This window comes from Camelus dromedarius, chromosome 8 (assembly GCF_036321535.1).
Source record: "Camelus dromedarius isolate mCamDro1 chromosome 8, mCamDro1.pat, whole genome shotgun sequence".
Classification (NCBI taxonomy): Eukaryota; Metazoa; Chordata; class Mammalia; order Artiodactyla; family Camelidae; genus Camelus; species Camelus dromedarius.
Window position 1 is genome coordinate 51,536,327 of NC_087443.1, and position 25,367 is coordinate 51,561,693.

The 25,367-nt window shown below is 41.6% G+C and overlaps 1 protein-coding gene across 9 annotated transcripts in view; it reads left to right on the forward strand.

Moving 5' to 3' along the window:
- Positions 1-25,367, forward strand: part of PCGF5 (polycomb group ring finger 5) — a 116,926-nt gene that overhangs the window by 27,473 nt on the left and 64,086 nt on the right. For 5 of the 9 annotated variants that reach the window (XM_064488212.1, XM_064488208.1, XM_064488213.1 and 2 more), the window contains exons 1-2: positions 18,886-19,036; positions 21,092-21,382. In XM_064488212.1, coding sequence (XP_064344282.1) covers positions 21,271-21,382 — 112 coding nt within the window. In that variant the 5' untranslated portion in view covers positions 18,886-19,036; positions 21,092-21,270. Of the gene's footprint in view, positions 1-18,885; positions 19,037-21,088; positions 21,383-25,367 lie in introns of those variants that run through there. The other 4 variants (XM_031461376.2, XM_064488210.1, XM_031461377.2 and 1 more) reach the window with 2 other exon arrangements.

Sequence of the window (25,367 nt, forward strand, 5' to 3'; positions counted from 1 at the left end):
GGCCAGCCCACACCGCTCCTATCTGGTATGTGGTCTGTCATCAGTCTAACCATCCCTCCATCCATCAGCTACCTAATAAGTTCCTACTACGTGCCAAGCACCATGCCCTGCATCAAACTGCATCTGAACCAGTTTTGATATATTTACAGTTAATAGAGATGAAAGGCACAGTATGTTAACATTTTGACAACCCCCATCAGCTTAATGAGATATTGGCTTTTTAATTTGTTTCCTGTAAAATACTCCCACAAATATTTGTGGGTGAGCTGCTGGCTCTTCACTAGGAATAATGGAGTGAGCATGATGCCCCCTGCCTCTAAGTTGCTTAACAGCAGAACCTGAAGAAAAGCAGGTTTGATTAAAGAATGGAGAGGTAGGTACCAGTGTTTTCTGAAGCACTTTCTGAGCCTTTTCAAAGACTTTTTTATGCTAATGAAACTAATGCTTTATTGTGCCCCAGTCCCCTTCAAAACTGAACATCCGGAAAGGGATGATGACTTCTGTGAGAGGTGGCGCTGGATGTCGTAAATATGACTCTTAAGCTTATCAGCTGTGATGGGGCTTTTTTCTTTCTTTCTTTCTTTTTTTAATGAGAGAGAACCTTTCTGAGACCTTTGAATGAGAGTAAATGAGAGTGGAAGGAGAAAGGAGTTAGGCAGAGTGTGTTTCCTGGTATGAGATGCAACTAGCAAAAAAGGGGAAGCCTGCTCAGAGCCTCGGACTGAGCTAGCACACTTGGCTGCTTCCTCGCGGCAGTCCCTTCGTCACGGGACTGTGCAGTTGGCTACGAGAAAGTCTTGATAACAGCCTGTGAGGGGCTGCATGACCTCACCTCCTGCCTGCCCCCTCTTCCTCTCTCTGTGCCAACTTGAGCACCGTCCTGCCTCTGTGCCTTTGCATGTGCCATGCGCTCTGCCTGGTCTACTGTTCCCCGTTACCTGCACTGTTTAACCCCTCACCTTGTTCATGTCTCTGCTCTGTGTCATCTGATTAGAGTCCTCCGGCCTCCTGTTTTAAATAGCACTCCCTCACTGTCCCTCTCAGCTTTATTTTTCTTTATAGCATTTGACTACCACCTGGCATTGTTTATTTGTTTATCATCTGTTTCCTTCTAGGAGAATATAAGCACCATGAGGTCTGCTTCACTGCTCTATTTCCTGTGCCAAGAACGCCTCTTGCACATTGTACAAGGAATTAGGAGGCGCACTTTCACAGAAGAGGCTTTTCACCTAGAAAATTCTTTTTCCTAAAGCTCTTTTAAAAAGGAGGGGTTTTTTTTTTTTCTTTTTTTTTTTCTTTTTCAGCCTGTAACTTACTTGCACTCAATTTCAAGACCACTCTAGGTAGGGGAGGGCGCAGTAGGTAGTGGTATTCTAATTATCCTACTAGAAGGTTGTGGGATGGGGACTGTTTAATTGCATTACTTTTTGATTTTTCACTCTTTTTTTTTTTCTATTTCCAACTTTTTATTTTGCGAGTTCAAAGTCTAGAGAAGAGTTGCCAGAATAGTTCAATGAACACCCATATATACCTTTCACTTAGGTGTGCCACTTATTAACATTTTGCCACATTTGCTTTATCTCTCTGTATATACATATTATTACAGTTCTCACTGAACTGTTGAAGAATACGTTGCAGATATGACCCTTTACCTCTCAATACTTTAGTTTGTATCACCTAAGAAGGAGATATAGTTACCATATTCAGGAAGTGTAACATTGATACAATAGCATTAGCTAATGTGCAGATTTCTCTCAATGATGTCCTTTATAACAATAATATCCATGTAACAACAGGAAGGAAGTTTCAATCCAGGAAACAGTCCAGGATCACACATTCCATTTAGTTATCATGTCTCTTTAATCTGTCTGTTTTTCTTTGTCTTTCATTAACATTTTAATGTCTAACATTAACATTTTTGAAAAGTACAGGCCATTTGTTTTGTAAAATGTCCCTCAATGTGGGCTTATTTGTGTTTCTTTATGATTAGGGTCAGGTTATGCATTTGGGGGCAGATGTATTGCATGAGTACTGTTGTAGCCTGCTAAGTGCATCACCTCAGCAGGTGCATGATGTCAGGTGGCCCTCTTCCTAGGGATGTTAAATTTGATCACTTAGTTTAGGTAGTGTCCAGTAGATTTCTCCACTGTAAAGGTATCTTTTTCTTTCTGTAATTCATAAATTATATATGGAGAGATCTGAAAAACTATGTGAATATCCTAGTCCCCCAACAGACTTTAACCTAATGGTTTTAGGATGCCTGGAAACTCTTGCCTGAATCCTTTATAATGACGGTGGTTGCAAAAATGATGATTTTCTAACTCTTTCATTCCTTGTATAGTTATAAATTTGCCTTCTGTTGTAAAGAAGAGCTTCCACTTACCCCGTTCATTTGTTTGTTTATTAAAAACATGGACTCATGGCTTCTTTTCTTTAAATTCAGTGTGTTATTCCTTACTGTCATTCGTTTTCATGCTTATATTGTCCTAGACTTGGCCTAACTGCACTGATCCCTAGCATGTGGGGAGAAATGCCTAGTCCCAGGAGTAAGAAAAGGATTTAGTACACTCAACAGTGCTTTTGAAATTTTAGTTGTGTATGAATTACCTGGTATCCCAGATTCTGCATTCCTAGCAAGCTCCCTGGTGATGTTGATGCTGACGATCTGTGGATGGCAGGTGAAGGCGCAGAGGTGTAGGAGTCTGTAGGCTGACCTGGAAGACGTAAAACTGTCTTGCTCTCCCTGTATGACCATGAAAAATTCACTTTATTAATGTGGAAGGGACTGATCTTTTGAAGAGTGTATGAGTGTATGGTAGGCATGGAGGAGAGAAGAGCCATGCCCCTGCTGCTTGATTCCCAGAAATTGTGGTCATGAGGAACCTTGTATTCCTCTCACTCTTCTTACTTTTGCATTTCCCTAGAAATTCTGACCTACCCAGGAGCTGGCTTCAGCTCCTGATTCCTGGGATCAGGGGAGATAGGGACAGCCTCAGTGGAGGATATCTCTACTGGTGTTCTCCACTAGTTGGATGGAACTTTATTGATACAAAGGGGACATTGGTAGTTTGACCTCTCCTTATAAAAAAATAGATGTTCAATTTTTTTTTCTTTTTCTGCTCTGTGGAACTGGTAGATTTCAGTGGCTTTTAATCAAATAATTTCCTTTTTGCCATTAAAAGCTGTTTCTAGATAGATTATTGTTGGCACTCTGGCCATCCGTGGTTTGAGAGCATTACATGCAGAAAAGTTCCAAATGTATGCAGTATTTTGTATTGCTTAGTAATCTTGTTTAATCTATTTACATTTTTCTCAGTAATCTTTTTTTTTCCTGACGTCATTTCATTAACTCACCTGTCATCTGACTTTTATATTTCCCCTTACGTCATTCTGCTAAGAATTGATGGCATCTTCCTTATAGAGGAAGAGAACTTTACAAGTGTGGGAATCTCCCTATGGCAGTCATAGAGGATGTGTCACAATCCAGAGGATATGCCTCATGTTATAGACTGAATGTTTGTGTCCACATTCACCTGTTGAAATCCTATCCCCCAATATGAGGGTATTAAAAGCAGGCCTCTGGTGGGAATTAAGATCAGATGAACATGGATCCCTGATGAGTGGATTTGTGCCTTTATAAGAAGCACAAGAGAGCTTGCTTTCTCTTGTGAGGATAGAACAGTAAACCATCTGCAAACGAGAAGAGGACTCTCACCAGAACCCAGCCATGGTGCCACCCTAATCTCAGACTTCCAGCCTCAAGAACACTGAGAAATAAGTTTCTGTTGTTTATAAGCCACCCAGTTAATGGTATTTTGTTATAGCAGCCTGAAATAAGATACCTGCTGATAGCAAATTATAGACCTCCTCATTTAGCAGTTACTGATCAGCCTTGGGAAGTGAATGAATGTGGAGCCAGTGTGCACACACCAACTCATTTAACAGAATCTGGAAGATTTTGAAAATGAGTGTGTGTGTGTGTCTGTTTCAATTTCTACCATTTGTACCTTTTGCTGTTTCTCACATTTAAGGAGATAAGTGATGATAGCATTAGATTTCAGTAAAGCCTGGGCTCTTTCTGACTTATGAATGATTTACAACTTTGTACATCCCAGGGCTCTCCCTTAGCTCCCCCTTCTTTCTGGGAGGCTGGACCCCACTTCCCTGCTGAGGTTGCTTCGCCCTCTTCCCTTCATTGCAAGGAATCTGCCTGCTGCTAGAGCCCCTTTCTCTGCGAGAGAGGGCTCTCGCTCGTGTGATCCCCTCCTGGCCATGGCGCATACTTACGTGCTCATGGACTGTGTGGAGTTAGCAGGGGTTTTATTCTGAGTGACGCGTGTATTACAGAAGGGTGTTTAATATAGCCACACTCTGAAAACATTACATCTAAGAGCTAACCTGGCAGTCTCCCAGTGAGATGCATCAACAAGTGGGTACCTTTTAAGTTGTCTTTGTTAGAAGATGCCACCTGAGGATTTCTAATATCAAACTGTGTAATTGGCTTAGCCTGGTAAGACATGATTGTCCCACGGAGGGTCCATGGTTGCCATAGAAGCACGGGGCCAGCAGAACCTGCGGTCTGTGCGGCCACCACTAGGGTATTCAGGGGCTTGGCCATGGCTGGGTGCCCAGGCCCTGTGGAAAGCAGAAGGGCTGTTTCAGTGCCTAGTGCTAGACACCTGCTACCAATTAGACCACACCTGCTTTCTGCTGTTTCGTCCCTCCCCTTCTCTCTCTGTGAGCTTTTCTTAAAAACAAAAACAACCAAAAACCAAAAAACTGAAAATCAGGATTGTTTCAGATTCTGACCCAGATCTTTCTGTATCTTTGTAACCTCTCAAAACTGTGTTTGAATTCTGGTGATGGTCAGAGAGCAAGTTCCACCTCATTCAAATGTAAAAGAATAAACAGCACAGTCTGACATGGAAAAACTCTCAGACAGGAGAGCTGCTTCCCCAAAACCTCTGTAGGGCAATGGCAGCATCCCTCACAGTGCCCCAAACAGTGTTTAATGCGTCTGTACTAGAAGTGTTTGTTAAATAAATGATCCGAGCAAATAAAAAAAAAAAAGGCAACTGTGTGCATTTTAGTTTCATTTCCCATCTTATCAGCCTTTGCAAAACATCATTTTGATTCCAACAAACCAGGATGCCTCATTCTGTTTCCAAGGCTGTGGTTGCACACTGCTCGAATGTCAGCCCCTGGCTGTTTACATACACACATATGCATAGACTGGCAATATCCAGACACAGAATCATGCCTGCTTAGTTGGCATAATTAGCTGGGGAAATTGGTTGTGAGGTTGAGAAATACTCTTGAAGTTATGTGCGCCACTACTTTTACCCGGAAAGTCTTGAGATAATTTCTCAGGTGTCCCTTCATGACAGCGTGCTGCATTCATTCTACTTTATGTATTGCTGTGAGATTGTTGTAAGTTCAGCCAGCATGTATTGAGCATCTGCTAGGTTCACAGACCTGCACTGGTTCCTGCCTGTCCCTGCCTTCAGGGTGTTTGCCAGCTGCCCTGCATAAACACGGAACATCAGTATTCATGCTACATTAGTTAAGTATCAGGTGCGTGGGTCTCCAGCAGTTCTCAGGAAAGAGAGACTCAGATGAGGTGGAAAGGCTGAAAGAAGGAGCAGTTTGAGAAGAGGGAGAACTGCAGTTGGCCTTCCTGGATGGTGAGGAGGAGGAGGAAAGAGGGCATTCCATTTGGTGGGGAGCAGTATAAATAAGCAAAAGTTTTCACTTTGTGTTTGCTGGACGACGAGTAGCCTGCCCAAGCTGCAGAGCAGAGGTGCTGTGTGGGAGAGAGTGGAGAAAGGGTGAGGGAGCTTGTCTGGTGCCAGGCCCCCGAGGCGCTACGCTGGTTGCCACAGAGGAAAGTCATCTGGAAGGTGGCGGGGCAGCACCGGTGGTCCTGGAGCCACCCTGCTGGGTTCCATGCCTGCCTCCATCCATCATGAGCTGTGTGATCCTGGTTGTCATGCAAACTCTCTGTGCCGTGGTTTCACTTGGTGAACAAGGACAGTGATTTTTTTTCATCTCACGGGTTTGCTGTAAGGAATGAGAAATCATAATCACATAAAGTACTTAGCACCGTGCTGGGTACTTGGTAGAGCTCATCACATGATCCATGGTTGGCCACGGGAGAGAAGCAGTGGCTTCAGAAGGCTGACTCTGACCTGATGGGCAGGTTTAATGAAGCTTGAGGAGGACTGGTAGAGCTGCGTTTTGCCTGGATGGCATCTGAGATAGGATTTAAAGGTGTCCCCTGAATTCCAGCCTCTCTGCGTGAGAAGGCACGTGCAGAGGATGACGTGTTGACTGAGGCCACTCTGTTTCCGTCACATCTCCAGTTCACACATTTTTTAGGAATGATCATGCTTGACCGTCACTCAGAAATGATTTCGTCAGAGTAATTGGCAGTGTCCCCTAATAGCCACAGAGAACTCTTAATGCTGGTCAGTTACAGGAGGTGAGTTATTGGGCCAGGAGTAACTAGAAGTTTGTTTGTTTGGTGTTTGTTTTGTTTCATGGCTAGTATTTTATATTGTGCTGACAGGGATGAGATGGAGAATTGAATCTAAATAAATTGAAGTGGAAAATAACTATGAATATCCCTACAAGAGTTGCAGTGTCTGACTTGAGTAACTCACGTGTGCTAATTCTGTTTGTTGTATTTACACTCTGAGTGGATAAGAAAGTGGAAGGCAGCTCTCCAGAGGAAAGTAGGAATTCGGTCTCATACTTTTCTTTGAAGCTCTTCTTTCTTTTAACTCTAAGCTTTTTAGCTGAAAGTAAGTTAAATTCATCTGTGTAGCAGGAGGTTTGAATTTTTACTGAACCTGATGTCTCCTGTCTTTGAAAAGATAGGAATAACCTGCACTTCAGTTCTCTCTTCATGGTAGAAACTGTATGAAACATTTAAGGGCATGAGTGTAACACTCCTTGAAGAAACAGTGTCCTCAAGGGATAACACTACAAAACGCTCACACTTCTGTTTATCACAGTCAGTTTTACTTCCTAAGTGCTACTTGGTCTATATTTTGATTCTATATATTATAGATGTCACCATATGTGATATAGAGTGTTCTTATATACAATTTAAGTGGTTTCAAGGGTCAGGGTTTACAGAGGCTAGCAGTTCTGGCATAGCAGCCCAAATGTAATGCCGTGCACTGGCTGACACCATCAGCTGTTAATTAGGCTTGATGGTATTTGTGTCCTATAAAACATATAAGAGATAATCAGTTAAAACTTAGCGTGACTCTAATGTTTGAAGAAAAACGTCTCTCTAGTTCTTAGTCTGTGCAGCCTTTAAAATATACCATGCATATATGTGAGTACATGTAAGTATATATGTATGTTTATGTGTACATGTATCAAGTAATTTCTGTAACTATTTGGATATATGTAGCACAGATTAGTTCTATGCCAGATATGGTAAGTATCAGTCTATATCAGATTCTTTTGAACTGAATGACAAGAATATCTAGAATTGAGTGCAGTATAAATTGATTTTAAAATAACCATATTCTAGGGGGTGGGTATACCTCAGTGGTAGAGTGCATGCTTAGCAAACATGAAGTCCTGAGTTCAATCCTCAATACCTCCATTAAAAGTAAATAAAATAACCATATTCTGGCTTGTACACTTAGGAAAATTACATTGATATAAATAGGGATTCACTACTCTGCCCTTTCTATTCGGTTCAGTCAACTCCATTCCTTTCTCATCTTCCTCAGGCCCCAGTATAATCACCCTTAACCTCCTCTCAGCTCCATTCCTGCACCACACAGTGTCTGCAGTCCTTTTGCCTTTTGATCAGACCATTCATCATTTGTCCTGCTCCTTCCCCAGCGTGGCTGTGCAAATCAGTATGACTAGAAATGTGGTATCCAGTTCAGCTGGGATCTCAGTGCTAGGTTTTTATTCATTTGTTTGTTTTTAAGTCCTTCTGTATTCTCTGGGCAAATTCTCTCTCATGATCCCAAATTTGACCAGCCTCTTAACTTCCTTAACCCAGTGGTAGTTGAGTGGTGGTGCCTTCTGGTGGAAACATCCCTGGAGAGAATTTCCCCTCCCCTACAATGGGCAGTTCTGCAGCTCCCATCACCACCCCTGTCGGCAGGTGGCCGTCTTCTCTCTGAGCCTCTGCGTCTTCACATAGCGTTCTCCCTATTTATCTGTCCCCTGTTCTTATACCCTAGTCCTATTAAATTAAGGGCCCAGCTAGCTAGTATGACCTTCTTGTAACTTGATTATACCATCAAAGACTTTGTAGCCAAATAAGGTCACATTCACAGATTCCAGGCTTGAGATATATATATCTCAAATACATATATATATATGTATTATCTTTTGGGGGACACAATTCAGCCTACAACAGGCATTTGGAATAAATCTCTATGATATTTAACACTTAATGTGGCATATTAAAATAATGAAGTTAATGAATAAAGTACAAAAGTGGGAAATGTGCACATTGTTGCTGAATATGGGTATAATAAATGTCAACTCTTACAAGCTAAATTCTATTTATTCAGTTTTATCAGTGACTAGTTTATCATTGGATACTTCTGAAGTGAATTACCTTAACTTGTATGATGTAGAGACTTTATACAAGCACTCATGCCTATGCTAATAAGTTCACTTTCTAATTACAGAAATTCTTTCCTTTTCTAGTAGAAATAAGTACTCCACTTAAAACTTCAGACTTCATTGGTAAAGAGGCTTAAGGAACAAATTATTCAGGAAATACTGTAAAGGAGATGGAAATCTACTGATTTATAATCATCAAGTTCCAATTAACTTCCTTGTCAGTATTTGTGATAAGTATCATCCTTTTAAAATTTAGGAAGTGAAACACCATTGTAAGTTGTTCAAGTCAAGAACAATTCTTTTTTAAAAAAAAAATTTTATTGAAGTGTAGTTGATTTACAATGTTAGTTTCAGGTGTACAGCAAAGTGATTCAATTATACGTATATATACATATATATATTTTTTCAGATTCTTTCCCATTACAGCTCATTATAAGAAACTGAATATAATCCCTGTGCTATATATATGGTAGGTCCTTGTTGTTCATCTGTTTTATATGTAGTAATGTGTCTGTTAATCTCCAACCCCTAATTTATCCCTTCCCGCCCTTTCCTTTTTGGTAACCACAGTTTAAAGAACAGTTTTTGACAAAATTTGCCTTTTAAAAGCAAAAGTGGATGTATGTAATTACTGCTTTTCCTTGGACTTTTCTGCTTTTTTTTTTAATTTAGTACATTAAAATGCCAATATTCACATGATCTAATATCAAAGCCTCCTCTTTTATATTTCAACAATATAGGTAGTGAATGGTTCTCAGTCTTGCTGACTTGTGTGGAAAGCACTTGGAAACTCTTTTCCCCTGTTCACAGATTCTTCTTGATTTACAGGTAACAGTCATCCAGAAAGCTCAGAGGAAGGGTATGTCACCAGTACTTGGGCTGTGTAAATTCCTTCGTTTAGCGTCATGGAAATAGAAGCATCCCACCTTCTCCTTACTCTGTGGGGCCAGATCTAGTTCCATAGCCACAGTATCCTTATTTCAAATGTGCCCTGTCTTGTTGCAGCTGTTGTCCTTCAAAGGAGGAAGGAGATGGGATGGTGAACTCTCACCACCCTGTCATTTAGGGCTTCCTCTCAGACCAGGATCCAGGCTGCCAAAGCTGGCCTCAGTGAGGCTGGAGTGGATAGGTACACGCACCCCAGCGTGGTGTCCCAGGGCTGGGCCAGCTTGCAGCACTGTCTGTAAGTATGTAAGCAGGTAGCCTTCCCCTTGAAGACCTGTGTTTTCTCTTAGATCAGGACTCTAGAATTCCAGGTAGAAAGGAGAAATGCTTTAAATGCCACTGGGATGATTTGGTGTTTTGACATCAAAGGTCAGAGACTAAGCCTGCTCTTTGACAAACAGGAGAGAATGTTTTTATTTGATATTCCTTTTCTCTTTGTTGGTAAAATTTCTCCATCGTGACTTGGGAGAAACATCAGATTATTCAAACACTTACAAAGAAGAATAAAAGATATCTTCTAACTCACCTAGCTGTTTGATTATGATGATGACAGTACCACCACCTCTGTATTCTACTCATTGCCTGGAAAATGGAAATATTAGATTAAGACATTGCACTAAAAGTGTTCAGGTTTGAGACTGTCATCAAAAGCTTATTGCAGTTATAGAGATTCTCAACTCTGGGATACAGGGAAGTTAAAATTGTTATCATTTACGCATGTTTACAGAGAGATTCTCTAGGTCAGGAGCCAGCAGACTACCACCCAATGGCCAAATCTGGCTCGCTGCCTCCTTCTTAAATAAAGTTTTATTGGAACACAACAACATCCATTTGTTTACATATTATTCTTGGCAGCTTTTGCCATATATGGGCATAGTCGAATGGTTGCAACAGAAATCCTATGGACCACAAAACCTCAAATGTTGCCACCTAACTCATTACAGATACAATTTGCTCTGGGTAATGCTTCCAAATTGTACAACCATATAATTGAAGATCTTCAAGGCCCATTGGAGATGATGTATCAAGGGTCTTGCTGTTTCCTCGTGATTTCCTTTTCCTTTTTTTTTTTTTAAAGGAAGATTTTCCCCCCAAACTTTACTTATTGTGATAAAATAAATGTAATGCAAATTTTACCATTTAACCATTTTTAAGTGTTCAGCGGTTCACAGTTCAGTGGCATTAAGTACATTCATATTGTAAGATCGTCACCATCCATCTCCAGAAATTCTTCATCTTCCCAAACTGAAACTCTATACTCATTAAACAATAATCCGCTGCTCCCACTGCCCTCTCTTCCCCAGCCCCAGTCCCCGTCAACCACCATTCTACTTTCTGTCTCCATGAATTTGACTACTCTAGGTACCTTATGTAAGTGGAATAATACAATATTTGTCCTTTGTGACTAGCTTATCCATATCTTTTTTAAAATCGAAGTATAGTCAGTTTACAATGTTGTGTTAGTTTCTGGTGTACAATGTAGTAATTAAGTTGTGTGTGTATATATATATATATATATATATATATATATATATATATATATATATATATATATATATTCCTTTTCATGTTCTTTCTCATCGTAGGCTGTTACAAGGTATTAACGATAGTTCCCTGTGCTATACAATAGGACCTTGTTGCTTATCTGTTTTATATATAGTAGTTACCATCTGCAAATCCCAAACTCCCAATCTATCCCTCCACCACCCCTTCTTTCCCCCTAGTAACTGTAAGTTTTTATCCTAACTTTTTTATTGAAGGAAATATGCTTTACAGAAACAGGAAAACCCTAGCCTTGTCCCTGACTGATTCACCACTTGTCTTGGCCCAGGGTAAGCTGATCACCTTTCCTTAATGTCCTCAGCTCTATGACGGTACCTTTTAGTATTTTCCTTTGAAGAATATAATACAGTGTCATGATATTAGTCAATTAAAATTTAAAAAGAGACGATCTTAAAAATATTAATTTTGTGAATCAGGTATTTGGTTCCAGTATTTTGGTACAAGGGAACACAAATTAATACTCAGGAAGTAAGTTTGTGGGCCTTGGAATCAGAGCCAGAGATGAAGGTTGTTAATTCAGGGCCTGTGGACCACTCCTGGGTAGGATCACATGGATTTCATAGTTTGCTGGACTCAGTGTCTCCCTGGCCTGTGTTGCCTCCCCACTGCCCACCTCTTGGCCTTTGCACCTCCCTTTTTGTGCTCCTTGCTAATCATTATTTTTCTCTCTACACAAAGTTATTCCAGATGTGGTTGTTTGATAATTGATTGTTTTAATTTACTAAATATGTCACATTTCAGTCCTACCTCCCTAGACTGTATATACATAGGTCACTCAATTGGAGTTTTAAAGGTTCATAAAACTCCTTACACTGCTGTGTACATCCTATTTCTTGATTTCATCTTGATGAGTAATTTAAGCTATGATTTTCATATTTTGCACATTTACCATCTAGAGAGTAATCTTTTTTTAAAAAATTCTTGTAGGAGGAGGAAGGGTACCTGGCAGGAAAGTTAGGTAACTAACTGTTACTTCCTAAAAGCAAATAAATTGTATGTAGGCATTTGTTCCAAGTACTTGTCACCAGGCCTTAAATTAGGTCCTATGTTTCATTGTTGTTTTGTCCAACAACAGAACTTAAGAAGTTCTTAAAATTAATTCAGCAAGCATTTGTTTGCTTACTATGTACTAAGTGCATTACTTGTATTATCTCATATAATCCTCATAAAAACACCTTTCAGATAGGTACTTTTATTATATCCATTTAGGCAGTGAGAAAACTGAGACAGAAAACAGTTCTTTGCCCTAGAACACAGAGCCAGTAAGAGATTATGCCCACATGTGAACATGGGCAGTCAGCTGCAAAGTCAGAATTCGTTTATTAGTTAGTACATTCCTTCCTTCCTTCCACAAATGTTTAATGAGAGCCTATTATGTTTTAGACTTGATTCAAGGGGTACAGCTCTAATGATAAAATCCTTGCCCTCGTGGGATTTATGCTGTGTTAACTATGTTCTGTGCAGCCATCTTGCATTCTCACTCATCATTTAATCTAAGGTGCTTTGATGCTGGTGCTTTTTTCAGTTTCTTATCAGAAAGGTATCCAAGGAAGGTTTGATAACCAGCAGGAGTTTTTCCAGTCATCTGGGAAAACCCCTTTCAACAGACAGAAATGAAGAAACCATTGAAGGCAAATACTGTTTCTCTCCCCTTGAACTATCAAGAACAAGTTCTCACAGCTTCTGAGACTACTGTAGGGTTTATCAACATGAAGGTCAAGAATTAAGAATGTCTATCTTATGTGATAGTCGCCCCCTACCCTGCCTTTAATTCAGGCCAGCTTTCTCTTAGCTTTTCTGCAAACCTGGACAAATAAGAATCAGTATCTCAGTCATAAAGTCTATTTTAATAGTTTAAGACAGTATGAAGATACTAGTTTGCCTTTTGTTTTCAGAAGGTTTTTTGTTTTTGTTTTTGGTCCAAGAGGGAATTGTGAAATAAGAGAGGGAAGATCCTCTTTGGTGGTTTGGCAGCCTCCTCTTTCAGATACAGTTTCCTTCCTCCCTTCCTTCCTCCCACTGGCTCCCCAGCCCCTCAGCCAGCAAAGTGTTACAGTTAATACCGTGCTGAAGTGTTAACTCCTAACCAGAGCCTCAGGTCCTTCGCTGGCTGTTCTCCCTGCCTGTGGACTAAGAATCCTAGTAATCCTGGTGAGCTGAGAACTGGTATCTCAAGAGATGGCCCATAAGGGCTTACTTTCGACCCCACCTAGGGAATTTGCATTTTAATGGAAAACATTTTTGCTACCCCTTTATTTGAGGTGAATGAATAAAGATTTAACATACTAATTCTACAATGTTGAACTAAGCCAAATTATTAAACATTTTTGTGGAACCAGTTTTCTTTGTACAACTTTGAATTGCTCAGTGAAATAGTTAGGTTTCCTCATCATAGTTTTTAAAAATTGAGTGTGATGAATATGGAGTTCAGAGGAAGGAGTACTTTCTGACCGTTGTGTGCCTTACTATTTGCTGTGTCCCGGTTCTCTCCTGCCAGGAGTGTCTCATTCATTCTACAAACATTCTTTGGGTATATCTTAATAACAGAACTTCTGCTGGTGGGACAGAATTATTTAGGTACTATTCAGCTGCTGGTGGTCCACAAAATTTCTGCCTACATCTCATGTTCTTGAAGTCCTTTATGGTTTACAATTTAAAAAACATTTCTGATGTATCTCATTTGAACTTATATATGCTCATTATAACAATGCACAAGTATATAGAGAAAATCTTCCCTGTAGACCAGTAAGTAAGATAATATTAGTCTCGTTTTTCATTGGAAGAAAATGAAGCCAAGGGAAGTTCAGTGACTTGCTCTGACTAAAAACCAGATTCTCTCGACTCTGGATACGGTGTCCTTTCTTCTAAACCACAGCTGCCTATAAAATTAGGACTTTCTGAATTCACATGTCTACTTTTCTCTGGTATTTGAATTTTGATGTCACTAAATTTCTGTATTGCATTTGCCCCAATTGAATTTCATATCTTTTTTTGGTAGAACACTTTTTTTTCTAACTTTTCAACAATCACTCCTAACTTAGAATCACCTAAATTCAGATTTGATGGCATAGTCTCAGTTTCTGCATTTAAGTCATTTGTCCATTTATGATCCTCAGGGCTTTAACCTGACCTCCCAAAATAACAGTTGTGGTTCTGTACTGATGTTTTAATATGGTAGCCTTGATGATGGGAGCGAATCCAGTTTTTCCTTAAAGGCTGTGCCTATTGTGGTTACTTTCTCTGCTCTTCCAGTGTAACTGGAACTCCAGCCAACTGTTGACATCACAGTAAAGAAAATACAGCTACTTTTTTTTGCCTCTCAACGGAGAAAAGAAAATTTTGTTGGTTTGTCTGTTTAGCATAATGTATCTAAAGCACTTTATTTATTTAGCCAGTTGCACCATCTTTGGCAGACTAATCTGTCTAGTCCAAATGCTGCTCACTTGTACTTTTCGTGTTTTGACTGAATTTCTTTTTTTTTCTGGCTTTCTCGTTTATTTTTCACATCCCACATCCATAGCTTTTGATATTTTGCCTTGCCGTCTTTGTAACTGGCAGAGTCTTAAGCATGTAGGGCTGATTTATTGACCACCCATAGTACTCCTTCTTTCAACTGGAGTATTTGTCATTTGAGTCTCCTCCATTTAACACTTTATTAATAAATGTGGTGTATTGCTCCGTAATTATTTCTCATGGATAAGTCTCTGCTCCCTGGTGTGACTTTAATTAGTAGTCCTGGAGGGCAGGATTATGCCTTAACATAGCCCTTGTAAGGATCCCTCCAGGAAGAAACCCAAGAAAAAATACACAGAATATGTCTTACAGTGTGTGCAGTTATTTGGTCTTTCAGTTTTTATTTGAATGATTACTGTTTGGCATCCACTCTGGTAGGAATGCATAGTCCAGCGGTGGATCCACGGGGCTTACACAGTATGGGGTAAGCCAGGTAATTCAAGACAGTGTGGTGTGGGACTTGGGAATATGGATGAGTTGTTTTTATATATGGTGTGTGTATGTCAGGGAAGCTCCTCAGCCATTTGAGTTGCCTGAGAAGGTGGCCTTGGAGATCACCTGACACCTAAAGGATAAGTAAGTTGTGCGGATTTAGCAAGGGAGGGGGAGGCGATTGCACAAGGATGCTCAGTTGAAAGAACACCCATCTCTCTAGCTAGAGGCTGCAGCATGGAGTTCAATGGAGAGACTGTAGAAGTGACAGGAATCTGGGATGAGCTTGTTAAGCATTTGGCTTTATCTTAAGAACAAGGGTCTTTTAAGCCAGGGAGCAGCATGATCAAATTTTCAGTTAGAAAGAGTCCTGTGGCTGTGCTGTGGAGAATGGTTTGGCAGAGGAGAGCTGTAGGGAGACCGCTTAAGAGTTCATCGAAATAATGGCGGGTGGAGATCTTGGTTATCTGAACCAGGGTGGGCTAAGTGGAAGGACTCAAAAGACAGTTAGCAGAGAGAGTCCTTGAGAATTATTGATTACAAGGGAGGGGTGTGTTAAGAGAAAAAGATACGTGGTCAAGGATGAATGGAAGTCCTTCGGTTCTCTGTTCCCTCCCATTCCTCCATCATTGATTTTAGGCAATCATAGATTTTGAGCTGTAATATCCATGGCCATAAAATAAAGACATTTAGGCCCACACTTTAAATTTTAATGTTTTCTAAAGTCTCCATAGGAAGACTTTTAGATTGCAGAGGGTAGTTTTATGTTAGAGATAATGTATGTTAAAAGACTAAATAGCATACTTAGGTATATAAAATAATTTACAATAATGGTAAAGTCATCTTATTTAATATTTCAGGGAAATGTAAAGATGTAACTCTATTTTGAAAATGTTATTAAATGCTATTAAACATCTATTCACTGATGATACATTTGTTAGGAAGGAATGTGAACTTCTCAGTATAGAATTATCCATCCATTACCTAGCCTTAACTGAAATAAAAATCTAGACATAAAGTATAAAGTAATGAAAAGGTTTGTTAGGTATGCAGATAGCTCCAAGTAGTTCCAGGGGCTGTCTTGAGCCATTTGTGGTTCCCTGGAAGAGTCTGAATCAGTGATCAAAGGACACAAGTTATCACTTTGGGATTATGTCTCTTTGATAGGAAATCAGCAGTGGCCAGTTCCCTCCTAAGTGCTCTAGTTATTTCCCTCCCTCTCTTCATTCATTCTTCCCTCCTCATGTCCCTTTATTTTTTTTTAAGTTAATCTCTTTCTTACCTAACTGCCCTTAAATTCTTGGATTTGAGAAGTTCTCTTGAGACATGTGAATAACATGGAACTGGCACTTTTGTTTTGCTCTTGGCTTTACCAAAATCAGCTCTATGATAATGAATCTGCCACTTCTCAGGATCTTGGTTTCTACACCTGTAAAACGAGAAGGCTCCAGTAGATTCGTGATAGGGGACTTTCAGCTGTGATTCTTTTGTCTGCCTTTTCTCTTTCCTGGTCCTGGATATCCAGGTGCTTCCAGGAGTTTGTTTCCTACAGGTCCCACTGGTGTTTGAGATTTGTTGTCAGAGCCACCCCCTCACATTGAAGCTTCTATGGTTTGTTCCAGTCCCAGTGTCAGAACCAAAGGACTAAAAGGGTGAGTTACTGGAAAGCAGTGCCAAGGGAGGAGATGCAGCACAGCAGCTGAAAAGCCCTGTGCTTAATGCTTAGAGCCTTCATGTGAGTCAGGGAATCTCCACCTATGCAACATTCCATCCCACCATTTCTTTTGTTATTATTTTTTTAACCAGACAGATTTTTAAATTTGTTTTGTTTTTCTTTTGTGTGTGCATTTTTTTTTTCTTGGAGTGGGAAAGTGGGGGGTGTTTATTAAAGAGGGGAAAGGAGAAATTCCTAAACATTTTACTACAAACCATGCTGCTTCTAGGGACACAAAACACAGATTTTTCTTGCAAAGGCTGTCATTCTCTCCCCACTTGCTAGTCGCCACTTGCGCTTCATGGTGGCAGTCCGTCTCCACGTGTGTCTTCAGGTTCTGCTTGATAGCATGCCTGTCACCCTTCCCTCCATTGCTAATATAAATCCTCCCAGTACCCATCCTCCAGCTCATTTCCTCATTTCAGGGAATGCCGATTAAGCCCACTTACTGTTAATCACCAATCACATTTAAGCCCCCTGGACTTCATTAGGTGTTATTCTTTAAAAATATATTTAAAATAGCTTCAGATACAAATTAGGAAAATACGAAGTCATATGTTGTAGTATATACAGTAATATCTTCCACTACATATTTTAAAAACAGTAGAAATAGGGTGACTTTCCACATTCTGATGTGTTTAGTTTCCAGGATGAAGACCTGGAGAGTAATCTTTCAGCTAGAAAGTCATTTTACCCCAACTTGTTTTCTGTGCTCCTTGTGACTACTGGGACTTACTGAAGGTGATCCCAGCTTGGAAATTGGGGTGTATACTTTTGCAAAATGGCTCTTATAAGGACTATGAAAATGTCGTCATTGAAAACTTTCAGAAAATGTATTGCCCCTGCTGTGATGTTAAAGATGGTCATTTAAAAATGTTATGTCCACTCTACGTAAGTTTAATTATAAATTGGATATTTTTAAAGCTGTCTTGTCTACATCTTGGTGCATTTTAAAGTTGAAATGGATCTTTGAACACTTGTATGCTGCTAGATCAGTGGTCATTGGGTTCGTTGGTTCGCCACCAGCGCCATTTCCACTGTGGTAGTAAGGTGACTCGTGTCAATTGGAGATAAAGCAAATACTCTGCATTAATTTTCCCCCACCCCCTCTCCATTACTGTCAACTCCTAGCCTTCAGGGCTCTCACTTCTCCAGAAGTGGAGATGATGTAACTGCAGCACCTTTCCCTCTCTCTAACAGGCCAGGTTGAAAGTTGTCCTTGGCAGATACGCTTTGGGGTGTTCCTTTGAACTTTTGTTTTGCTGGTGGAGACCACACTGACTGGCCTGCTATCCTAGGATTACTGGATTGCAGTCTTCTAAGCAGCAAAAAATAAGGTGTAATTTATGTTTAGCAAAATAGTGGTTGTAGTAGAAATGTGTAAGTTTGTGGAATGCAGTAGAATAGGATTGAATGACTTTGAGGAATCTTTTAATGCATGCTTTTGGGTAAATTTTTTTTTTGCAGTGAACGGTCCCTTGTAGACCTCAAAGTCCAAAAGAAAGATAGCTGGGATTTTTTGTCTGTTTGCTTTGAACCTTGCAAACAGTAAGGATTCTTTACCTTTTTACTAACACCCCCACCGCACTCCCGCTTGCTTACAGTTGTCAGTAACCCTGATCTCCAGACCCACCCCACAGTAACAAGTTCCTTAGTGATTCTTAAAAAAGGTGCAGATCAAGGGACATCTTCGTCCCCACCGCGGCCCAGATGGGACAGATTTGGGGAAGACGCTGCTGAGTAGGCAGTTTCGCAGGGTGACTCATTCTCAACACTGACCATTGCTTGTAAACCCGCCAGGGAGAATATACCAGACATTGTTATGATGAAAACAACCGGGAGGGGTTGGTGGTGAGGAGAAGAAGAACCGAGATCAAATTTGGCTAAAGCTCTGAGTCGCCCAGGAGCCAGGGCCGGCGGGGCGGCCGCGGCACCTGCGGGGCGCACGGGCCGGCGGGCGTGGCCTGCGGGCGTGGTGGCGGGGGGCGTGGCGGGGGCGGGGCCTGCCGGCGGCGCCGGCGGTTGGAAGGGGGTGGAGTTGCCCTTGGAGGCGGCACCGGCCCTGGGCCCCGAGGCCCGCCGCGCCCTATCGGGCCCGAGCCGAGTGGCCCCGCGGAGCCGGCGCGCTCCCGCCTGCAGGGGGAGGGCGGACGGGGCGCGGGGACCGGCCAGGCCGCGGCGGGCGCTGTTTCTCTTTCACTTTCCTTCCTTCTGAGGCCGGCGCCCTGGCGGGCGAGGAGCGGCGGCGGCGGCGGCCGCGGGGTAGGTACTGGGCCTGCTGGAGAGGGGCCGAGGGGCCGGGACCCTGGCCACCCCCGCGCTCCCCGCCCAAGTTTGCGTCGGGAGCTGGAGCGGCACCTCCGGGCACCTGCCGCGGCCGGCCCCGCCTGGAGCCGGGAGAGCCCCTCGGGGGCGGGGGCGGGGGTGGGGAGGCCGAGGTCTGGGGCTTCGGAGTCGCGCAGGGCGCTCGGGGGCGGAGAGGGCGGCCGGCGCCGGGCCCGCGGAGAGGCTGCGCGTCCTCCTCCGCGCAGCCCCGGCCCGGCCCGAGCGGCGCGTCCGCCGGGCCCGGGCCCGCGCACCTGCCAGGCGGGCGGGGCGGCTTGTGCTCGGACCGCCCCGGGCCGTGCTACTGGGTCCTGCCCGAGGACGCGGAAAAGTTCCCTCCCGCCCCCGCGCAGTCACTGCAACTACTTGCTTCCCTCAACCGTCTTGGTGACAGGGCTCAATGGCTTACGATCTTAATGCCACCCCAGGTTGGGACCGTGCAGCTCCTCTTTCAGAGGACTTTCTCTGACTTTGGAGCTTCGTGGCAAACCTGTGGGAAAGGCAGGGCCGTTAATCCCAATATAGAGAGGAGGAAGCGAGGACCCAGGCACGGATATTAAGTGCCTTGCTGAAGGTCATTCAGGGCTGACAACCAGAAGCCAGACCCCCTGTCTGATAACTATGCCCGCTTTCTGTTATATCCTCGACGCGATTTCCTGAGCGGATGGGATGATTAATGGTAGAACCTATTCCGTGCACACTGTCAGTGGCGAATTGTCTACAGAAGATGGAATGTTGATTTTACCTCTCTGGTTGCTTTATACCTACTTATGAGGTAACAGCGGAGATAGGAGAAAAGTTTTTGTTTATAGAAATACTTTAGGAAATCAACACCTTTTTTCATGTTGTATTTTCTAAGAGGACATATTTGTTGTAAAATAAAAAATCCTTTAAAACTTTTTTGAAAGAACTATATGGACAAGTCATGCTAAACTTTTCTGGGGAAAAAAGTTAATGACATTGAGCTTTTACAATGTGCTGGCTTTATGTATACGTCTCATTGAATCGTCACCACTGTAGGGGGCTGACATTATTTTCATTTTACAGTTTGAAAAAACCTGAGACTTAGAGAAAGATAAGTAACATTGCCCAGGTTATACATTTACTAAATGTGACTGGTTTCTATTAAAGACTTTGTAATAGAGGAGGTAAAGAACGAATATAACTATAAATCAAAATAGAAGGAAAATGTAACAGGATTCAAGAAGTAAAGGGTAAAAATCCAGGGAGAGATTACGCAGAGTGGAGCCTCGGAAAAGGGTTTTGAAGGATAGGGCTCTAGACAGGAGAGGAAGGGCATAGAACCTGCAGACTGGATTGAAAGAATGATCCTTTCAGTTTGTCTGAGTGTTGAAGGGTATGTTAAGGTCAGCCTGTGGAGGGTCTTATATGACAAGCTGAGAAATTTAAACGTTTTTCTGTTACAGAGTAAAGCGAACACACTGACATTCTTTGAGAAGAGGACCCAAACATGATAGAAAAAAATAAAGATGGTAGAATATAAGTGGGGCTGCAGGGGGAGAAGTAATACCAAGTAGGATAGCTGTGGATGGAATGGAAAAGGACATGAGTTTGATTTAGTTACCGACTAGAGGTGGAGTACAAAATGGAAATAGGGAGAGTTTTGATAGGGAGGATAATGACTTCAATTTTGAATCTTTTAGCTTGTGTTGGCAAGAACCCCTAATAGAGCAGTCAAGCAGATAGTTAAAATGCATTACTGAAGAGGTAAAGATATCAAAACTGGAGTTAATAGCTTTGGGTGTCATTTGTGTAGAGGTGGTAGTTGAGGCTCTAGGATTGGATGCATTTGTCATTATTCTGAATTAATCATAGCAGGTTTATAAATTAATGTTACAGTGAGGGAAATGTTCTATTCACCTGTTCACCCAATTTGGACCATGTAACACTTGCTGCTAATATAATGATGATATTACTGTATGAGGAGTTTGACACCTTTTTCTCATCTTTTAAAAATTCTTGTGGAAGAAGATATGGGAAAGCAGAACCACCGAAAGGAGTGATGACCGGCGATCTCCTGCCAAGTCTGGATGTTAGTTCTCATGCCCCAGGACATCCAGTTGGGAACTCCACACCAGCTTCTGGAATCAGACTTTCATCCACTTAATAGCCTTCTTTGAACTACTAGAACCAGTCCTAGCTAACCACGAATGGCTACCCAAAGGAAGCACTTGGTGAAAGATTTCAATCCTTACATCACCTGCTACATCTGCAAAGGGTATCTGATCAAGCCAACTACAGTGACGGAATGCCTCCATACCTGTAAGTATTCTTTTTTGTCATCTACCCATCAGAAGTTGTTGGGTCAGACTTTTTCTTAGAAAGCTGCCACACTTTGTAATTTATTTCGATTTTAACTTTTAAAGCAATGAGTATTCTAAGAGTTAACTTTAAATTTCTTTTCAGAATTGAATTTACTTGTCACTGGGATACCAGTGATGTGATTTTTTTCTTTTTTTACTTAAATCATAATAGTTGACTTTTATCTGATTTTTAAAATGTTCTAAGAATCATTTGCAGTTATTGGTTATAGGTTTTTTTAAGTGAACTATTTTAAGTTTCTGATTTTTAAAAATTTTACTGAAGGAACTAATATGCTCAGTTAAATTTTTAGGCTATGCATGCTCTAAGTCATTGTGGTTTTTCTTACCACTTTATTGAGGTATGGTCAACATATAAAAGTTGTACATACTTAATGTATGCAATTTGGTAAGTTTGGAGATAAGTATACATCCTTGAAACCATCACCACATCAATGCCATAAACCTAACCATTACCTTCAAAAGTTTTGTCCTTCCCTCTTATTTATTATTATTATTGTGATAACACTCAACATAGAATCTCGGTCTTAGCAAGTTTTACATATACAACACAGTGTTGTTAACTGTAGGTACTACCCTGTACGATAAATCTTACTTGTCTTGAACTTATTTGTCTTGTATACCTGAAGCTGTGTACCCTTTGACTAATAGCCAACTGCTTGAGCATCACCTGGGAACTTGTTAGAAATGCAAATGATCAGGCCTCACCCCCAGAATCATTGAATCAGACACTCTGGAAGTGAGCCCAGCCACTCGTGATTAACAAGCCCTCCAGGTGATTCTGAAGCACACTCAAGGTCGAGAGTCACTGTTCTAGTATGATCCTGTCTGTGGAACACCTGAGGTTTCTTTCATGCCTACCCTATCAGTAGAGGAAGAGACATTTTTATAGCCACTTAGGCCAGAATTTCACATACTTTTTGTGCTTTTGCCAATAGGAATTTATTTTCCTGTGTCAATGAAAGTAATTCCAGTAAGTTGTAGTTTAATGCCAGTTATGTGCACCAAAGTAGATACTTTATATACTTGATTTCATTTTAGCTTCACAGCGACCTTGAAGCAGCTTGGAGTGGCTGTGGAGAGAGAGAGTAAAGAGGTAGTCTTCATTTGTGGGAGTGGGAGCCTAAGAGCTAAGTGACTTGCCCAGTCTCACAGCCAGTGGACAGTGCACCTGTGTTCAGCGCCACAGTCCGCTCTCTGAGATGACCTGGGGCTTTTTAAAATCCCTCTTTCAGCTCTTCTCCCTCTGCTTAACTAACATAATATTATACCAATAGTTGTAAACAGGGTTGCAAAATAGAACCACCTGTTAATTGTTAAAATAGCAGATTTTATGTTACATATATTTTACCACAGTTAAAAAAAAAAAAGAATCACCTAGGAAGCTGTTTAAACATAACTTTCACAGAACTCTACCTGGGGAGGTTTGGTGGGTGTTGTGGTGAGGTCTGGGCGTATGTATTTGGAAAACCTCTCCAAGTGATGTTGCTGTATACTGTGGGGAGTATTACTGGCCCATGCTACTCAGCAGTTAACTATGAACTGAACTGTCTTGAAATATTGATTTACTGTTGCCCTGCCTGATTATTCAACTTGAACAATTATCAATTAAATATCATTAAACAGATGTTTATTGAATACCTTCTGTGTGCCAGGCATGATTCTAGGCACAGAGGATACAGCCATGAACCAGGTAGTCAAAAATCCCTGCTCTCAAGAAGTTACTTCCTAGTAGGGGGAGACCAGTAATAAATATATGCCCTGTTAGATGGTGATAAATGCTATGAAGAGGAACAGAGAAGGATTGTAGACAGGAGGGTTGGGGTTGTTTTATACAGAGTATCAGGGTCAGCCTCTTTGATACAGTGATGCTTAAACAAAAACCTGAGGGTATTGAGCTCTGTGGTTACATGGGAAGAGCCTTCTAGGCAAAGGAAGAGGCAAGTACATGGCCTTGAGAGGGGCATGCCCTTGGCAGATTCAGGAAGAGCAGCACATCAGTTAGAAGGCTGTGACTGCAGGTGAGCTGAAAGGTTGTACAGCCTTCCACCTGGGCAACGAGGTGTGAGATGGAGGCGGGGAAGGGTGACTGGATCGTGGGTGTGCTTTGGAGGAAGAACCAATAGCATGTGTGTGGCTGCTATAGAGTGGGGACTTTATCTTCTACTTTCCTGTTTCCCATTCCACCACGCATGCTACCTGGACATGGTCCACAGTCTGTTTTGTTTAGCTTCTTGTGACATTAGTGCATGGTTTTCATATTTGGATTTTCCAACAAAAACTGCCAACCCTGGAAGATGAGGAGAAAGCACAAATTCTCCAGTTTCTGCCTATATAATATAGGTTTTCTATCAGTTCTTCTGAAAGAAAATTTTCTTTGGGACATAATGAAACCCCAATTTAATTGTCCCCTTTTTAAAGGGAAAACAAAAGATTCTAGAAGTAGAAACAGTCCGTTTATAAGCCATGGTTATGTTTGTGTTCGCAATAGCAATTTAAGGTCTAGAGGAGTAAGTGGAGTTTAACTGCTGAAGACATTCTGGCCTGGAAAATCCATTGGTAGTCATCAAGCCCCTCTGCTGAGAGAGAGTGAGCATGGCAGAAGTGTGGTCACGGATCACATGGGTGCAGCCTTTCTCATCCACAAAACAGTAGAGTAAATGGAGTCAGGTGCTCAACCTAGTGTCTGAGGAGTCTGCAGTGCTAATTTCTGTGTGCTTTCTGGTCCTTAGATTTCTGTGTATTTTTTATTTGTTTGTATTTATATTGGGGCTCATAGGCAAAAACTACCCTACTTGCAAAATACTCCCCTATTTGAATTGATAAAATAGTACTGCGGGCAGTGTTCCTCAGTCATTGGTTGGGTCATGGACGTTACTGGTTTCTTAGGTATCAGATGGGGCAGGTGTGTGATTTGGGATCCGTGTTCAGTAGAGAAGTGAAGTGGCCGAATGGGACAGGAGGAAGATGAGAAGTGTCGGGTGACATTGAGGTACCCCATAATTTCCATCTTGACTTTGGCATGTAAAAAGAATATCTTATTAAAATAACTTTATACACAGGCTGCAATTTTATGATACTATAAGTAAAGAATGAGTAAACAATAGTTCTTATTATGAAAGCTTGTAATAAAATACCATTCAAGCTTGAAATAAGTAAAGCTTTATTATTGGTGAGCAGAGTCAGGCTTCTGGTCCAGTCCCTTCTGGACTCTCTGGTCAAGTGAAGAAGGAGGAATCAAGTTAAGGAGTGTATAAAATAAGTTTGGATGCTGATAAGTGCAGTGAAGTGATATGGTAGCAGATGTGTGTCAGGATATTGCAGCAGAATGGAATGCCAGAGAAGGAACTAGAAACGGTGTTTTCTGAACTTTCCAAAGCTGTGAGCCCGAGGCCTCCTCAGGCAGGGATGATAGCGGCAGGGCGCGGCTGCAGCAGAGCTGTGTCGGGGTGACAGGTAGGGACCATGAGTGGCTCTCCCTGCTTCCATGTGATGAACCAAGTGACTTCACTCTTCTTTCCGAGTGCGCTGCAGATGCATTTCAGCTGGCTCTTTCTCCTCAAATCAGATAGGTTTGTGCTCCCCCATTCTTCCATTGAGAAATTCTGGCGCTAACACTGCCTGGCTTCACTGTGGATGTAGAAACAAGGGCCAAAATGACAAGCAGGACTTCGGACTGCAGCAGCCCTTGGTGTTCTTAGCACGAATGAGTTTTCCCTTTAAATGATCACTTAATGCTAGATGAACTAAGTCCACATTAACCATGGTTACAGTCTGTGAGGTAATTCTGCCAACCTAACAAACCTAAGGAAATAAACTTGTTTGCACAAATAATTATTGAATTCTTTAAAGTAAATAATTAAATGTCAGGCACTTTGCTAGCCATTGGAATAGAGTGGTAAAGAAGACAAGTTTGGACCTTAAAT